General features: G+C 43.7%; 1 protein-coding gene across 1 annotated transcript; it reads right to left on the reverse strand.

Annotated features, from left to right (window-relative positions):
* On the reverse strand, window positions 565-3,694 carry LOC109218040 (serine/threonine-protein phosphatase 7 long form homolog). The gene is made up of 4 exons (XM_019382356.1): window positions 3,632-3,694; window positions 2,108-2,167; window positions 1,164-1,290; window positions 565-1,052 (listed from the first exon to the last, which is right to left on the reverse strand). The coding sequence occupies exons 1-4, from the start codon at window positions 3,692-3,694 to the stop codon at window positions 565-567; spliced, it is 738 nt and encodes a 245-aa protein (XP_019237901.1).

Here is an 18,499-nt window from a genome sequence, read left to right on the forward strand (position 1 = left end):
ACTGGCGAAGGACTAGATCGATGGCATGATGCTCGAATATATTGAGACATATCCGTGGGACAGAAGAGCTCCACATAGCTCGGCCGCGGGAGCAATAATTGGGCAAACGAGCTATGGGCGCGTCGCTGTATGGCCTCCATATGAACTATTTATTAAACACAAGAATTGTGAGTAAACGAAATACATATAAAGCCAGGTTAAGTGAACTTAAGTATACATGTACCTGCGCACCTTCAAGAAAATCTAACAAATCCCTGTAATAGGGGAGATGATGTCGAGCCTCGACCTCACATCCGTAGCCTCGCCTATCAACCCACCTCCAAGCTAAAGGGAGAAACGGTGGAGGTGGTGCATCCGGAGTGATCGACGATAGAGGTGGCTGGAACTGGAGGAACTGCTCCTAGGCCCAAACCTAATATAGATTGTGGACGTAAAATTTAAGGTATTTTTTTTTACTATGTATGTTATAATCATAAAAAGAATTGACTATGTTTTCACCTGCGGCAGAGGTAAAAATCCGGCAACGTCTCTCTAGGTGCCCATGCACGCCCGGTACATCTGGCTTTACAGGTAATCTATAACAACTGCACTCCAGCTGTAACCAGGTAAATTATCTAGCCGCTCAAGATGATGTAGAAATCTCAAACTGATCAGGTTTCCCGAAGTGTTCGGGAACAGTACACCACTAAACATTAGCAGCAACAACAATCTCGTGTGCCGGTCTATATCCTTCGACGGTGAATCATCCATAATCTCCGCATCCATCATCTCCAAATGATGCCGGACGGGCGTCAGTTGCAATCGACTGGCCCTACTCAATGCTGTCTCCTCCACTGGCTGGAAACCGGTGAGCCGCTGCAACATATGCAAGTAATGCAATCCCCTATAGTCTCTAAGAGCATGCGGGTAAGCTACAGGTAAGCCATCAACAGGCAACCCGAAAAGAACCTCCATGTCCTCAAGCGTGATGGTAGCCTTGCCGATGGATAGATGAAATATGTGCGTCTCCGGTCGCCACCCACTATCATAGCCGTGATCCATGCCCAGTCGAACTGCAACCGGCCAATCTCTATGATCTTGTAGAAACCCGTATCCTGAAGGCGTCTAACTATACAGGGATGGAGTGGGTGGTCCCTAATGAACTAACAACATATCGTCTATACATTTGGGGCGGAATGTCTGGGACAGACACTGCCCATCCCAGATGTATGAAGACCTATGGTTGCCCTGTAACAATAGTTGCTCTCGAGATGCAGGTCCGGATGCACAGGGAAACCTCCATGACGATGTCTGTAAATTGAAAAATATTAATTAAAGTATATTTCTTTTTAATTACTTAACATCATTACATATATTGCAATATCTTTTATATTAATATTTATCAATATTTTTACTATATTATTACTTACGATAATACATTTTCTATATTATTATTTTATATGTTAATTTATTTTCTTATATGTTAGTTTATTATTTTATATGTTAGCTTATTATATGTTTGTTTCTTATTTTAAATGTTAGTTTATTATTTTATATGTTAGTTTAATATTGTATATGTTGGTTTATTACTTTCTATCTTTGTTTCTTATTTTATATGTTAGTTTATTATTTTATATATTTGTTTCTTACTCGTATTTTTGTGTTTGATATCTTTTCAGATATTTTTTTAGGGTTAACAGATAAATAAATGATTAATTTCAATAACTACAAAGATAATTTAGTAGTTATTCATATCACAAATACTTAGGTTGATAATATTTTCTAAATTTGTCACGACCCAAGTTCTCCCTCCGTGAACTGTCGTGACGGCACCTAGTCTCTATGACAACGAAAGCCTAAAATTGCGGAAAAAGGAAATGAAATACGAAACTGGCAAGTTGCGGGTAAAACATAATAAAAGAGTTTAAAATGCCGCTCACCATATACAATATACACTCTCAAAACTAAATCAAACTCCCAAAACCCGGAATCTCATGAAATCACAAGCAATAGAAAACTACACAGTATTTTAGCTCCAGAATGTCTAATCAAAAGTAAATACAGGAAGTCTAAAGCTAAAGGGGAGAATAGAGAGGGACTTCTAGGTTTGCGGACGTGGCAGATATACCTCGAAGTCTCTGATATCGCCCGCCGCACTGATAGAACGGCTGAGCAGAAGAACCTGGATCTGCACACAAAAAACATGTGCAGGAAAGGGCATGAGTACACCACAGCAGTACCAAGTAAGTGCCAAGCCTAACCTCGGTCGAGTAGTGACGAGGAAAGGTCAGGGCCATACTGGTTTATATATATATATATATATATATATATATATATATATATATATAATGCGACAGTCTAGTTAAAATACTAACAGTCAATAATGAATAAAATCACAGAAATATAACTCAGTACACAGAGATAGCAATAGGGGATCTCCCAGGATATCGTCCCGTAGTCCCAAACGTAAATGTGCAGAGGATCTCCAGGGATATCGTCCCGTAGTCCTACTCATAAATATGTAGGAGAATCTCCCGGAATACAAATCCGTAGTCCCAAAGTAAATATCCAGTACAGGGGATCTCCCAGGGATCTCGTCTCGTAGTCCCAATTATAAATGCGCAGGGGGATCTCCCAAAATACCGATCCGTAGTCCCAAAGTAAACATGCAGGGGGATCTCCCGGGATATCGTCCCGTAGTCCCAAAGTAAAAACACAACAGTCTCAAGAAAGAATCTACAGTTCTATCCAAGTTCGTACCAAGAAAGCAGAGATTTCTATTCTAAACATGCTGCACAGAATTTCAAGTAAACAGTTTAAGCAGATAGAACAATTAAGTCACTTAAGCATGCTTTCCTAAGCTAAACAGTAGGCTTTAAATACAAGTAGTGTTCAACAAAAAGGAAACACAGATATTTACTTAATGAAAACGGGGTTTTTCAATAATTAGCACGTGTACGCACTCGTAACCTCACGTACACGGCACTCATATAACAACAGTACCAAAATCCTAAGAGGAGTTCTCCCACACAAGGTTAGGCAAGCCACTTACCTCGAACCAGCTCAAAATCAATTCGAAATCACGCTCTTGCCACGAGTATCCAACTCCGAGTGGCCCAAATCTAATCAAATAAATTTCATAATGTAAATATAACTACAAACAACGAATTTAGCTAAAGGAAGCTAAGGTAAGAAAATAGAAAAGCGTCCAAAAATCCTCCCCGGGCCCACGTCTCGGAATCGGGTGAAAATTATGGATTATGAACACCCTTTCACTCACGAGCACACTTGAACTAAAATTACCAAAATCCGACGCCAAAATCTCACTCAAAACTCGAATTTTAAATTGGGGAACTTTTCTCCCATTTTCAAGATTTTGCCCTCAATTTCCTTAATTAGAAAAGGAAAACAACAATAATTTATAGTATTATGATCCAAATCGAGTTAGAATTCGTTACCCAATGATTCTCCTTCAAAACCCCTCAAAAAATCGTCTCCCACCGAGCTCCAATTCGATTTTTGTGTTATGAATTTACAAACCCTCAAATTTTCTATATCTGCCCAGCGATTTTCGTATCTGCGATTCATGGTCCCGCACCTGCTGCTTGGGCTCCACATCTGCGGAATTTCATTAACTCCCTAGGCACCGCACCTGCACTCCCTTCTCCGCATATGCGGCCCGCTTCTGTGGTCCTTGTGCCGCATCTGCGGTCATTGGCCTTCGTGCCCCAAACTGCACTTGCGACCTCTTTCCTCGCTTCTGCGGGCCGCACCTGCGGGCTCCTCACCGCAGGTGCGAAAATACCAGAAGCAGCAAACTTCAGAATTAGCCTAAGTCCAAATTCAACTTCCGTTAAGCATCCTAAACTCACCCGAGGCCCCCGGACCTCAACCAAACATACCAACCAATCCTAAAACATCATACAAACTCAGACGAACCGTCAAATCACATCAAACAACGCTAGAACCACGAATCACCCTCCAATCCAAACCTAATGAACTTGAAATCTCAAGAATTCTACAACCGATGCCGAAACCAACCAAACCATGTCTGATTGACCCCAAATTTTGCACACAAGTCAAATTCAACACTATGGAACTATACCAACTTTCGGAATCAGATTCCGACCCCGATATCAAAATTTCACTATCGACCAGGAAACTTCGAAAATTCAACTTTCGACATTTCAAGCCTAAATAAGCTACGGACCTCCAAAACACAATCCGAACACGCCCCTAAGCCTAAAATCACTCAACGGAGCTAACGGAATTGACGGAATTCCATTCCGAGGATGACTTTGCACTGTTCCGACAATAGTCCAAATTCTAAAGCTTAAGCTCTCATTTAGGGACTAAGTGTCCCAAAACACTCCGAAACTCAAACAAAACTTCACGGCAACTCACAATAGCAGAAACAAACATGAGAAAAGCAGTTAATAGGGGATCGGGGCGTTAATTCTCAAAATGACCAGCCGGGTCGTTACATCCTCCGCCTCTTAAAACATTCGTTCGTCCTCGAACGAGCATAGAAACATACCTGAAGTGGTGTAAAGATGAGGGTAACGGTTGCGCATATCCTGCTCGGTCTCCTAAGTCGCCTCCTCGATCGGCTGACCCGGCCACTGAACCTTCATTGATGCAATGTTCTTTGACCTCAGATTTCGAACCTGCATGTCCAATATCGCCACTGTCTCCTCAACATAAGATAGATCCTCGTCTAACTTGACCGAACTGAAATCTAACACGTGTGACGGATCATCGTGATACTTCCGGAGCATCAAAACATGACCAGATGAACTCCTGCCAAGCTGGGAGGTAAGGCAAGCTCATAAGCAACCTTCCCAACACGTCGCAATACCTCAAAAGTACCAATAAACCTCGGACCCAATTTCCCCTTCTTCCCAAATCTCATAACGCCCTTAATAGGCGAGACCCGAAGCAAGACTCGCTCTCCAACCATATAGGAAACATCACAAACCTTCCGGTCCGCATAACTCTTCTGTCTGGACTGGGTTGTACGGAGTCTATTCTGAATCACCTTAACCTTCTCCAAGGCGTCCTGAACCAAGTCCGTGCCCAATAATCTAGCCTCGCTCGGCTCGAACCAACCCACCGGGTATCTACACCGCCTACCATACAAAGCCTCATACGGTGCCATCTGAATGCTGGACTTATAACTGTTGTTGTAGGCAAACTCCGCCAGTGGCAAGAACTGATCCCAAGACCCTCCAAACTCCATCACACACACAGAGCATATTCTCAAGAATCTAAATAGTGCGCTCGGACTGTCCGTCTGTCTGGGGTGAAATGTTGTGCTCAACTCCACCCGAGTAGCCAACTCATGCTGTACGGCCCTCTAAAACCGTGATGTAAACTAAGTACCTCTATCTGAAATGATGGAAACTGGAATACCATGTAGACGAACAATCTCCCGGATATAAATCTCCGCCAACCGCTCCGAAGAATAGGTAGTACACACAGGAATGAAATGCGCGGACTAGGTCAGCCGATCCACAATCACCCAAATGGCATCGAACTTCCTCAAAGTCCATGGGAGTCCAACTACGAAGTCCATGGTGATCCGCTCCCACTTCTACTCCGGAATCTCTATCTGCTGAAGCAAACCACCCGGTCTTTGGTGCTCATACTTTACCTGCTGACAGTTGAGGCACCGAGCTACAAACCCAACTATATCTTTCTTCATCCGCCTCCACCAATAGTGCTATCTCAAATCCCAATACATCTTTGCGGCACCCGAGTGGATAGAATAACTGTGGGCCTCCTCTAGAATCATCTCCTGAAGCCCATCAATATTGGGTACACATATCCGACCCTGCATCAATACCCCGTCATCACCAATGGTCACATCTTGGCATCACCATGCAGAACCTTGTCCTTGAGGACAAGAAAATGAGGGTCATCAAACTGATGCTCTCTTATACGATCCAACAAGGAAGACCGAGAAATCACGTAAGCTAGAACCCGACTGGGCTCCGAAAGATCCAATCGCACAAACTGGCTGGCTAAGGCCTGAACATCCATCGCCATGGGCCTCTCCGTTGCTGGTAGATAAGCCAAACTCCCCAAACTCTCCGCCCGGTGACTCAAAGCATCAGCCACCACATTGGCCTTGCCTGGGTAATATAAGATAGTGATATCATAGTCCTTCAGCAGCTTTAACCACCTCCTCTAGCGCAAATTAAGGTCCTTTTGCTTGAACAGATGCTGCAAACTCCGGTGAACAGTACAGATCTCACAACGAATACCGTACAAATAATGACGCCAGATCTTCAAGGCGTGAAAAATAGTAGCTAACTCAAGATCATAGACATAATAATTCTTCTCATGTACTTTCAACTGTCTGGATGCGTAGGCAATCACCCTACCGTCCTGCATCAATACCGCTCCAAGGCAAATCCTCGAGGCATCACAATAGATAGTATAAGACCCCGAACCTATAGGCAATATCAATATTAGGGTTGTAGTCAAAGCTATCTTGAGCTTCTGGAAGCTCTCCTCACACTCTTCCGTCCACTTGAATGGAGCACCCTTCTAGGTCAGCCTGGTCATAGGTGCTGCAATAGATGAAAATCCCTCAAGAAATAGACGGTAATAACCCGCCAAGCCAAGAAAACTACGAATCGCTGTAGCTGAGGATGGTCTGGGACAACTCTGCACTGCTTCCACTTTTTTCAGATCCACCTTGATCCCTTCATTCGATACTACGTGACCCAAGAATGCCACATAATCCAACCAAAACTCATATTTCGAGATCTTCACATATAATTTCTTTTCTCTCAAAGTCTGAAGCACTGTCCTCAAGTGCTGCTCATGATCTTCCCGAGTCCGGGAGTATACCAGAATATCATCAATAAAGACAATGACGAACGAGTTAAGATATGGCCGAAATACGATGTACATCAAATGCATAAAGGCTACTGGGGCATTGGTCTGCCCAAATGACATAACAAGGAACTCGTAATAACCATACCGAGTCCTGAAAGCAGTCTTCGAGATATCTGGCTCCCGAATCTTCAACTGATGATAACCTGAACGCAAGTCAATTTTAGAAAATAGTCGAGCACCCTGTAACTAGTTAAACAGATCATCAATACGAGGCAAAGGATACTGGTTCTTCACTGTAACTTTGTTCAACTGGCGATAATCAATGCACATACGCATAGAACCATCCTTCTTCTTCACAAACAAGACAGGAGCACCCCAAGGTGATACACTGGGCTGAATAAAACCCGTATCAAGCAATTCCTGTAACTGTTCCTTCAACTCCTTCAACTCAAGAGGAGCCATACGGTAAGGAGGAATAGAGATGGACTACGTGCCCGCCAATAAATCAATGCCAAAATCAATATCTCTGTCGGGTGGCATACCCGGAAGATCAGCTGGAAACACATCAGGGAAATCCTGTACTACTGGGACTGAATCAACTGTAGGGCTATCAATATTGACATCTCTCACATAAGCTAGATACGCGTCACACCACTTCTCAACCATTCGTTGAGGTTTAAGAAATGAAATAACTCTAGTGGGAGTGTGTTCTAAAGTACCCCTCCACTCTACTCGTGGTACACCTAGCATAGCCAGCGTCACGGTTTTGGCGTGACAATCAAGAATAGCGTAATGGGGCAACAACCAGTCCATGCATAAGATAACATCATAATCTACCATGCTGAGCAATAATAAATCGGCTCTGGTCTAAAACCAGTAAGAGCAATCAAACACGACCGATAAATGCGGTCCACAACAAGAGAATCTCCCACATGAGTAGAAACATAAACAGGGGAACTCAAAGAATCCTGAGATACGCCCAAATGCGGGGCAAAATAAGAGGACACATAAGAATAAGTGGAGCCTGGATCTAATAAAACCGATGCATCTCTATGACAAACCAGGACAATACCTGTGATGGTAGAATCGGAGGCGACAACCTCAGTACGGGCAGGAAGGGCATAATATCTAGCCTGGCCTCCCCCTCTAGGGAGACCTCTACCTCCCCGACCTCCACCTCTAGCTGGCTGGGCAGGTGGGGCAACAAATGGTGATGTGATCACAGCCTAGGAACTCTACGGATCACGCTGTGGCTGAGAAGTCTGTGGAGGTGCAACCTTCCTAAGTCTGGGGTAATCTCTCACCATATGGCATGTGTCGCCACACTCAAAATAAGCTTTGGGAGGACGTGGCGGCTGTGACTGGCTCGGGCCAGGTCTAATGGACTGACCACTTAAAGCACCCCGTGTAGGAGGCGCACTAGATACTGGAGGTGCATAATAAGGCTCCTGAGGTCTAGGAGGAGCTGGAATACCACTGGCTGCTGGAAGAGCTGAATGAACGGGGCGACTCATATAACCCCTACCATGACGAACTGCACCTGGGGCACGGGCACCAGAATAATGACCCGACTCTCGAGACCTCTTGGCCTCCCTCTCCTCTCTATTCTGAGCATGCATACCCCCTACTCTCCTAGCAATGCTCACCACCTGCTGATAAGAAATATCTATCTCTAACTCCCGAGCCATGCTAGACCTGATGCTGGAATGAGCCCCTCAATAAACTGGCAAACTCTCTCACGAACTGTAGAAACCAAGGCCGGTGCATGCCTAGCCAAGTTAGTGAAACGGATAGCATACTCCGAAACAGTCATAGTAGCCTGGCGCAAGTGCTCAAACTCTGCAAGCCATGCGTCCCTGAGGCTCTGAGGAACATACTCCCTCAAAAGCATCTGAAAACTGTGTCCATGTAAGGGAAGCTGCCTCAGTTGAGCTGTCCAACTCAAAAGTACGCCACCACTGATAGGCTGCTCCTCAAAGCTGGAAACAGTGAAAGAAACCCCACTAGATCCTGATATACCCATAGTGCGGAGGATACGATAGCACTCCTCCAGAAATCCCAAAGCATCATCTGATGCTAGACAACTGAATATAGGAGGCTTGTACTTCTTGAACCTCTCAAGCCTCCGCTACTCATCCTCTGAAGTTGCTGCCCTGTCCTCGAGCTGAACTGGGGCTACAGGCGGTACCGGTATAACCTCTGGGATCTGATCAACTTGAACCCGCTGCTCAGGAGTGCGGGCGACGAGAGTCTGTGCTCCTCTACCGACCTGAGATGTGGCTGCAGCAAGGGGAATCAACCCTGCCTGAGGTAGAGTGGTGTACATGCTCATGAACGATGCAAGGGTCTCCTGGAGAGCTGGAGTGGTAGTAGCAGCAGGCGTATCAGGTGCCTAGGCTCCGATTGGAGCTGCTGGTGGCTTCTCTGTGGCAGCTCGCACGTGTGCTCTGGCTGCACCACGTACGCATCCTCGGCCTCTACCCCGGCCCCAACCTCTGGCGGCTCTAGCAGGGAGCGTGGGTGCCTGGTCATCTCCGGTAGCACGTTTCCTCACCATCTGCGAGAGAATAGAAGACAAAAGTTTAAAATTTTAATATCAAAATCTCGCACGACAAGGAAATAAAATGAAGTGGAATTTTTTTCCTAACAGTTACATAGCCTCTCGTAGATAAGTACAGACATCTCCGTACTGATCCGCGAGACTTTAATAAACCGTCTTGTGAATCATGACTCCTATGAACCTAGAGTTCTAATACCAACTTGTCACGACCCAAGTTCTCCCTCCGTAAGCTGTCGTGACGGCACCTAGTCTCTATAACTAGGAAAACCTAACAAATTGCGGAAAAAGGAAATGAAATACGAAACTGGCAACTTGCGGGTAAAACGTAATAAAAGAGTTTAAAATGCCGCTCGGCATATACAATGCACACTCCCAAAACTAAATCAAACTCCCAAAACCCGAAATCTCATGAAATCACAAGCTATAGAAAACTAAACAGTATTCTAGCTCCAGAATGTCTAATCAAAAGTAAATACAGGAAGCGTAAAGCTAAATGGGAGAATAGAGAGGGACTTCTAGGTCTGCGTACGCGGCAGATAAACCCTGAAGTCTCTGATATCGCCCGCCTCACTGATAGAACGGCTGAGCAGAAGAACCTGGATATGCACACGAAAAACATGTGCAGGAAAGGGCATGAGTAAACTACAATGGTACCCAGTAAGTGCCAAGCCTAACCTCGGTTGAGTAGTGACGAGGAAAGGTCAGGGCCCTAATGGTTATATATATATAAAACAAGTTAAAACAATATGAAATGCGATAGTATAATCAAAATACTAACTGTCGATAACGAATAAAATCACAGAAAGAATATACCTCAGTACACAAAGATAGAAACAGGGGATCTCCAAGGATATTGTCCCGTAGTCCCAAACGTAAATGTGCAGAGGATCTCCCAGGATATCGTCCCGTAGTCCGAATCATAAATATGTAGGGGAATCTCCCGGAATACCAATCCGTAGTCCCAAAGTAAATATCCAGTACAGGGGTATCTCTCAGGGATCTCGTCCCGTAGTCCCCATTATAAATGCGCAGGGGGATCTCCCGGAATAACGATCCGTGGTCCCGAAGTAAACATGCAGGGGGATCTCCCGGGATATCATCCCGTAGTCCCAAAGTAAAAACATAACAGTCTCAAGAAAGAATCTACAGTTCTATCCAAGTTTGTACCAAGAAAGCAGAGATTTCTATTTTAAACATGTTGCACAGAATTTCAAGTAAATAGTTTAAGCAGATAGAACAGTTAAGTGTCATGACCCTAAACCCAAACATGGTCGTGATGGCGCCTCTCGTGAAGACAAGGCCAACCGACACATTTCCAATCCATTCTTTAAGCAATTAAACAATAAGCATTACGTCTAAAACGTGATATAAACTCAGAAGTAACAATGACAATACAAAATAGTACGCGGATTACAACCCAACTCAGCCCGATACCGGGGTGTCACTAGTCATGAGCATCTACTAAGTCTAAATACAACTGACAAAGTCTGAAATGTACTCAGTACAGTCTAATAGAATGAAGAGAGAGAGAAGGCAGTGCTGCGAACGCCGGCAGCTACCTTGCTAAACTCCGACGACTCTACCTCCGACCAATCAATACCCGCTACCAGGTCCAGGAAATACCTGAATTTGCACACAAGATGCAGGGAGTAAAATGATTACTGCCAACTCAGTGAGTAATAATCATAACTAAAGTCTGAATGGTAAGAAATCATGAAAAGAGCATCGACATGCTGTGTAGAAGCAGTTTCAAAACCAGTAAGAAAGCAATGAAGCTATAAAATCCTTTAAAACATCTTAGCTCAGTTTAAACTTCTTTGAAAATGACTTTTCCAACAGTTGCGCAAATGAATGCAGAACAACTAGTGAAGATAAGCACAGAAATCCGCCCCTCGGGCACAAATACACAATTAATCAGGTAAATGACTGGCAAATAAGAAAGATAAGCACATAAGGTTCTCCCCTCAGGCACAATGTCAACAAATCCGCCCCTCGGGCAACATCTCAGAACAGTACCAGCCCCTCGGGCAATCATATAGAACAGTATCAGCCCCTCAGGCAATCACATCGAACAATACCAGCCCCTCAGGCTATATCTCACATCACACTGGGTACCCGCGCTCACTGGGGGTGTGCAGACTCCTGGAGGGGCCCTTTACGGCCCAAGCGCAATACCAAGCCATCTCGTGGCATCATAAACAGGTCCTCAAGCTCATATCAATATAAGGCCACCTCGTGGCGTACAATCTCAGGCCCTCGGCCTCATAATCAAATCAGTGTATCACTGCTGCGGTGTGCAGCCCGACACAAAAGATATGTATCACCGCTGCAGCGTGCAGCTCGACCCAAAAGATATCCTCACTACACAAGCCCTCGGCCTTACTCAGTTAAAATCACATAAGCCTCTCGGGCAACAGTAAAACAGTGTTTCTCAGCGCAAAACATCATTTAAATATCATTTGAGTATTAAAACTGAGTGAACATGGCTGAGTTTTGAAAACATTGAAAAATAACATGACTAAGTTCAAGTATAAAGTCAAAACAGTGAGGAAATATTAAAAAAAATCCCCGAAGGGTTCAGATAGTTGGCACGAAGCCCAAATATGGCATGCAGCCCAAATAATGATGATAACAAATAGATTTCAGTCAAATACGCGGTAAAATCATCAATCGGGATGGACCAAGTCACAGTCCCCAATAGTGCACGACCCCACGCTCGTCGTCAAGCGTGTGCCTTACCTCAATATAGCACTACGATGTGCAATCCGGGGTTTCAAACCCTCAGAACATCATTTACAATCATTACTCACCTCGATCCGACTATGTTTCTAGCTCGCGGCGCCATTGCCCCTCGAATTGGCCTCCACATGCTTGAATCTATCCAAAATCAGAACGAGGACGTCAAAATATGCTAAGGGAACAAAGCCAAAGCGAAAACAATCAATAAAGGGAACAAATCCCGAAATTACCAAAACCCGAGCCCTGGGCCCACTTCTCGAAACTCAGAAATTTTCACATCAATAGATTCCTCGTCTCCCCACGAGTTCGTACATATCAAAAATACTAAAATCGGAGTCCAAATGACCCCTCAAATCTCCATTTAAAGGCCTCTTAAACTCAAGCCCTAGTCCTCCATTTTTGCCCTTTAATTCCTTTAATTACAACCCTAAATTCATGATATACTACCATAGAATTGTGTTTTAGGTCCAAAATCCTTACCTTAACGAAGTTCCCTTGAAATCTCTCTTCCAAATTGTCCAAAAGCTCTCATGCCGAAGTTAAAAATGGTGAAATAACCCAAATTTCGCGAAGGATTTCTTTTAATTCCTCTGCCCAGTTACTTCTGCATCTGCGGCTCTTTTGCCGCTTCTGCGCTACCGCATCAGCGGTTTTCCCTGCGTATCTGCGGAACTCACTTAAAGGACCACTGATCGCATCTGGTCCACTCGCCGCATCTGCGGCTCCGCAGGTGCGGTCCTTATACCGCATCTGCGATTTTTGACCCTCTCTTCAAATTCGCTTCTGCGGCTCCCTTTCCGCACCTGCGGCGCCGCACCTGCGATCCCCCAACCGCAGGTGCGAAAACACCAGCAATAGCAAACACTTCAGCAGCTCCCAACTTCAAAATGGTCCGATTGACCACCCGAAACTCACCCGAGGCCCCCGGAACCTCAACCAAAGGCACCAACATATCCAAAAACCTTGTTCAAACTTGTTCCAATCATCAAAAGACTTCAAACAACACTAAATCAACCAAAACACCTCGGATTCAAGCCTAAGTTTCTAAAAACTTCCAAATTCCTCTTTTGATCAAAACCCCCACCAAACCATGTCTGAATAACCTAAAATTTTGCACACACATCCCAAATGACATAACAGAACTACTGCAACTTCCAGAATTTCATTCCGACCTCTATATCAAAATCTCACCTATCAACCGAAAAATGCCGAAATCTCAATTTCGCCAATTCAAGCCTAAACCTTCCACGGACTCCCAAAATGCATTCCGATCACGCTCCCAAGTCTCAAATCACCTAACGGAGATAACCAAATCATAAAAATTCTGACCCGAGATCATATACAAACAAGTCAAATATTGGTCAAACCTTTCAAATTCAAGCTTCAAACTAAAAACTGTTCTTCCAATTTCATTCCGATTACCCTGAAAACCAAAACCAACGATTTACATGAGTCATAATACATCACACGGGGCAAGTCATGCCCGAGAACTGGCGAGCAATGTGCAGAAGCTCTAAACGACCGGTCGGGTCGTTACATCAAGTCACTTAAGCATGCTTTCCTAAGCTAAATAGTAGGCTTTAAATACAAGTAGTGTTCAACAAAAAGGAAACACAGATATTTACTTAATGAAAACGGGGCTTTTCAACAATTAGCACGTGTACGCACTCGTCACCTTACGTACACGACACTCATATAACAACAGTATATGAGTCTAAATCGTTAGGCAAGCCAAAAGCCTAAGGGGAGTTTCTCCACACAAGGTTAGGCAAGCCACTTACCTCGAACCAGCTCAAAATCAATCCGAAATAACGCTCTTGCCACGAGTATTCAACTCTGAGTGGCCCAAATCTAATCAAATAAATTTCATAATGTAAATATAACTATAAACAAATTTAGCTAAAGGAATCGAAGCTAAGGCAAGAAAATAGAAAAACGCCCAAAAATCCTCCCCGGGCCCACGTCTCGGAATCAGGTAAAAATTACGGATTATGAATCTAAATGTTAACGCTTTTAATTTAGAACATAAATCTAAATCATTAATATCAGATTGATTATTATGCTTTAAAGAACATTCAAGATTAAGGCAATATTTTTTAAGTTTCCATCATCGAGTGATCTTAGGGTTATAGTGAACCAAAAATATTTTCCTATGCCTCGAATTGTTCAAGTCTATTATGAAGTTAAAAATAGCCTTGTCTACTATGTATACAAGTAATCAACTCTAAAAGACTTTTCGAGAGATTTGAGATTTCACTTTCAATATTCTCATCAAATGGTTCTTCCTATATGTCATACATTTCTTAGAAATTCGGATTCGATATTCATTTCAAATGTAATTTCCTTGGCACAAATCATAGCAATTATAAATCCTTCTTCTCTATATTTGGTAAAGTAAGAAATCGAACATTTTCACGTCACATAACTTTTTTTAAAACTTATATATAGTCTATTAGGTGTAAAAAAAATTGGACCCCCCTCAAATTTGGGGCCTAAAGCGGTTGCTTTACTTGCTTTAGGGAAGGGTTGCCCCAATACCTCCCGCTAAATTTTAGTTCAAATATAGAGTGGTTATTCCCTGCGCTACATGCCGTAAAGGTATATCGCGGTGAATAACCGCGCTATATATAAAATGGTACTTAGTTTGTTTTACCCTATTTGTGTTGGTTGAGTCCAAAAAGACCAAAATTAGGTTTCAGACTCCTTTTCATAGTACAATAGTCAACTTGACCAATTATCAGTGAATTCGCATATTAATTTAAAAAATTTTTAAAATAAAATTTATATCTTTAAAAATATGTGAATTTTAGAAAAAAAGTATATTTTGAAGTTAAGTTGTATATTTGAAAATGTGTTTGGACATGCATTTCACTCAAAATATGTCACGACCCTAAAACCGACCCGATCGTGATGGCGCCTATCGTGAAACTAGGCCAGTAGACACAAACCCCAATTCCAACCAGAGTTCATAAAAGTCATTTTAAGCCATTAATTAACAAAATGTCATAACAAAAGTCTAAATAACCAATGCAGAAATATAACACAAGCCCGACATCGGGGTGTCACAAGTCACGAGCAACTACAAGCTCTGTCTAAGTATAATAAAGTCTAACAAAGTCTGGAAGACAATACTAATATAATATAGGGAAGATATGAGGGAGAAGAACATGGCTGCGAACGCCATGCAGCTACCTTGTCGACTCCAAGACCTGCTGAATGAACGATCAACGCTCGCTATCAACACCCGCAACTCCTTGATCTGCACACAAGGTGCAGGGAGTAATGTGAGTACGTCAACTCTGTAAGTAATAAAAGTAAATGAAAGCTGAGCAGTAAGAAAATAGGTAATTCCACATCATAGCACCACAGCAAATACAGTACATTTACCAAAAACAGTACAGAAATCAATTATCTCGTAAAACAAACCCAGTTTCAGTAAAAACCTTTCCTTTTAAAAAAACATCTTTCAATAGTTTCAAACGGGTGATGAAAACAGTAAGTAAAAATGATAGAAGCGTAAACAACTCCTCGGGCAAGACATGTACCACAAATCGCCCCTCAGGCAAAAATATCAACAGTTCCAGCCCCTCGGGCTACCTCACAATCCCTCGTAATCAGCCCCTCGGGCAACAACATAAATCAGAAACAGCCCTTCGGGCAACATCACATCACTCACACTGGGTACCCGCGCTCACTGGGGGTGTTCAAACTCCAGAGGGGCTCCTACAGCCCAAGCGCTATCATAGGCCATCTCGTGGCATAATAAATCAGTCCCTCGGCCTCTCATATATCACAATTAGTACAACATGCTGCGGCGCGCAGGCCGATCCCATGATATCCTCACAACACAGGCCCTCGGGCTCAGCCCAAAATATCATTTATAATATCAAAACGGAGTAAATGAGACTGAGTTATGAAATCAGTAAAACACCGCATGACTAAGTACATATATTAACTCAAAACAGTGATGAATAGTATTAAAAAGCCCCTAAGAGTCCAAACAGTTGGCACGAGGCCCAAATATGGCATTCAGCCCAAAGTAGTGAAACGATGTGAAATCCAGGGTTTCATACCCTCAGGAAAACATTTACAATCATTACTTACCTCAAACCGGTCCAAACTCTAGCCCGCGATGCCTTTGCCTCTCGACTCGGCCTCCGAATGCTCCAAATCTAACAAAAACCATTATTGCATCATTAATACACGCTAAAGGAACAAAGCCCAAGCGAAAATAATCAAATTAACTCAAAAATCCCAAAATTGGTCAAACCCAACCCCGGGCCCACGTCTCGGAATTCGATAAAAATCACATCACTAGAATCCTTATCCTCCCACGAGTGTATACATACCAAGAACATCGAAATCGGACCTCAAATGGCCCCTCAAATCCCCAATTTAAACTCTCCAATTACAAGCCCTAATTCTCTAATTTTAACCCTTAAATCCCACAAATTTCATGTCTAATCACTTAACCATAGAATCGAGTATTGAGTTCAAAAACCTTACCTCCAAGAGTTACACCTCGAATCCCCTTCAATTCCTTTCAAAAAGCTCCAAGTCTGAACACAAATGGTGGAAAAATGAAAAAATTTCACGAAGGCAAGAATTTATATGTTCTGCCGAGGGGTTCCGCATCTGCGGTCCAAATACCGCATATGCGGCCCCCGCACCTGCGACCAAACGCCCGCATCGGCGGACTTCACTTAGGGCACCTGCTTCTGCACCTGCGCCCCAGGCCTCGCACCTGCGGGCTCACAAGTGCGGTTAATCCTTCTGCTCCTGCGACAATATCCGCTCCTGCGGTCATCTCTCCGCGCTTGCGCTCATCGCACCTGCGGTCCCCAATCCGCAGGTGCGGAAACTACAGAAGCAACAAAATCTGCAACTCCCATTCCACTCCAAACCTTCCGTCAACCACCCAAATCCATCCCGAGGCCCTCGGGACCTCAACCAAACATGCCAACAAGTCACATATCATCATTCAAACTTATTCCAACCTTAGGAACACTCAAGAACACATCAAAACATCAAATCACCCTCGGATTCAAGCCTAAGGATTCCGAAACTTCAGAATTCTGCAAACGACGCAAAAACCTATCAAACCTCATCCGAATTACCTGAAATTTTTCACACACGTCACAAATGACACAACAGACCTACTCTAATTTTCGGAACTCCAACCCGACCCTGATATCAAGTTTTCCATTGCCGACCGGAAAACGCCAAAATTTCAATTTCACCAATTCAAGCCTAAATCTACTGCGGACCTCCAAATTACATTCCGAACACGCTCTTAAGTCCCAAATCACCTAGCGAAGGTATCCGAACCATAAAAACCAAATTCTGAGATCATTTACTCACAAGTCAACTTCCGGGTTGACTTTTCCAACTAAAGCTTCCAAATAAGCGACTAAGTGTCTCATTTGACTCCATGACCACTCCGAACACAGAACAACCAACACGATATGATGAAATACAGCTGAACAACACATATAGAATCAGAAATGGGAGAAACAGAGCGGTAACTCATGAAACGACCGGCCGGGTCGTTACATCCTCCCCCTCTTAAATGACGTTCGTCCTCGAACGAGTCAAGAAACATACCTGAAATCTCAAATAGGTCAGGATATCTGCTCCGCATCTCTCGCTCGGTCTCCCAAGTAGCCTCCTCCATGGGCCGACCTCTCCACTGCACTTTCACTAAAGCTATATCCTTTGATCTCAACTTTCGGACCTGCCGCTCCAAAATAGCCACTGGCTCCACATTATAAGTCAAATCACCGTCTAACTGAACCGTGCTGAAATCCAAAACATGAGACGGATCGCCAATATACTTCCGGAGCATAGAAACATGAAATACCGGATGCACACTCGACAATCTAGGTGGTAAAGCAAGCTCATAAGCCACCTCCCTAATTCGCCAAAGCACCTCAAAAGGCCCAATAAACCGAGGACTCAATTTACCCTTCTTTCCAAATCTCATAACACCCTTCATGGGTGATACCTTCAGTAGAACCTTCTCCCCAACCATGTAAGACACATCACGGACCTTCCTATCAGCATAACTCTTTTGTCTCAATTGCGTTGCACGAAGCCGCTCCTGAATCACTTTCACCTTATCCAAAGCATCCTGCACCAAGTCTGTACCTGAAAGTCTGGCCTCACCGGGCTCAAACCAACCAACTGGAGATCTACATCGTCTCCCATATAAAGCCTCATATGGAGCCATCTGAATACTCAACTGATAACTGTTGTTATATGCAAACTCCACGAGAGGTAGGAACTGATCCCATGAACCCCCAAAATCAATGACACAAGCGCGCAAAATGTCCTCCAATATCTTAATAGTGCCCTCGGACTGCCCGTCCATCTGAG

This window comes from Nicotiana attenuata, chromosome 2, assembly GCF_001879085.1.
Source record: "Nicotiana attenuata strain UT chromosome 2, NIATTr2, whole genome shotgun sequence".
NCBI classification, from domain to species: Eukaryota; Viridiplantae; Streptophyta; class Magnoliopsida; order Solanales; family Solanaceae; genus Nicotiana; species Nicotiana attenuata.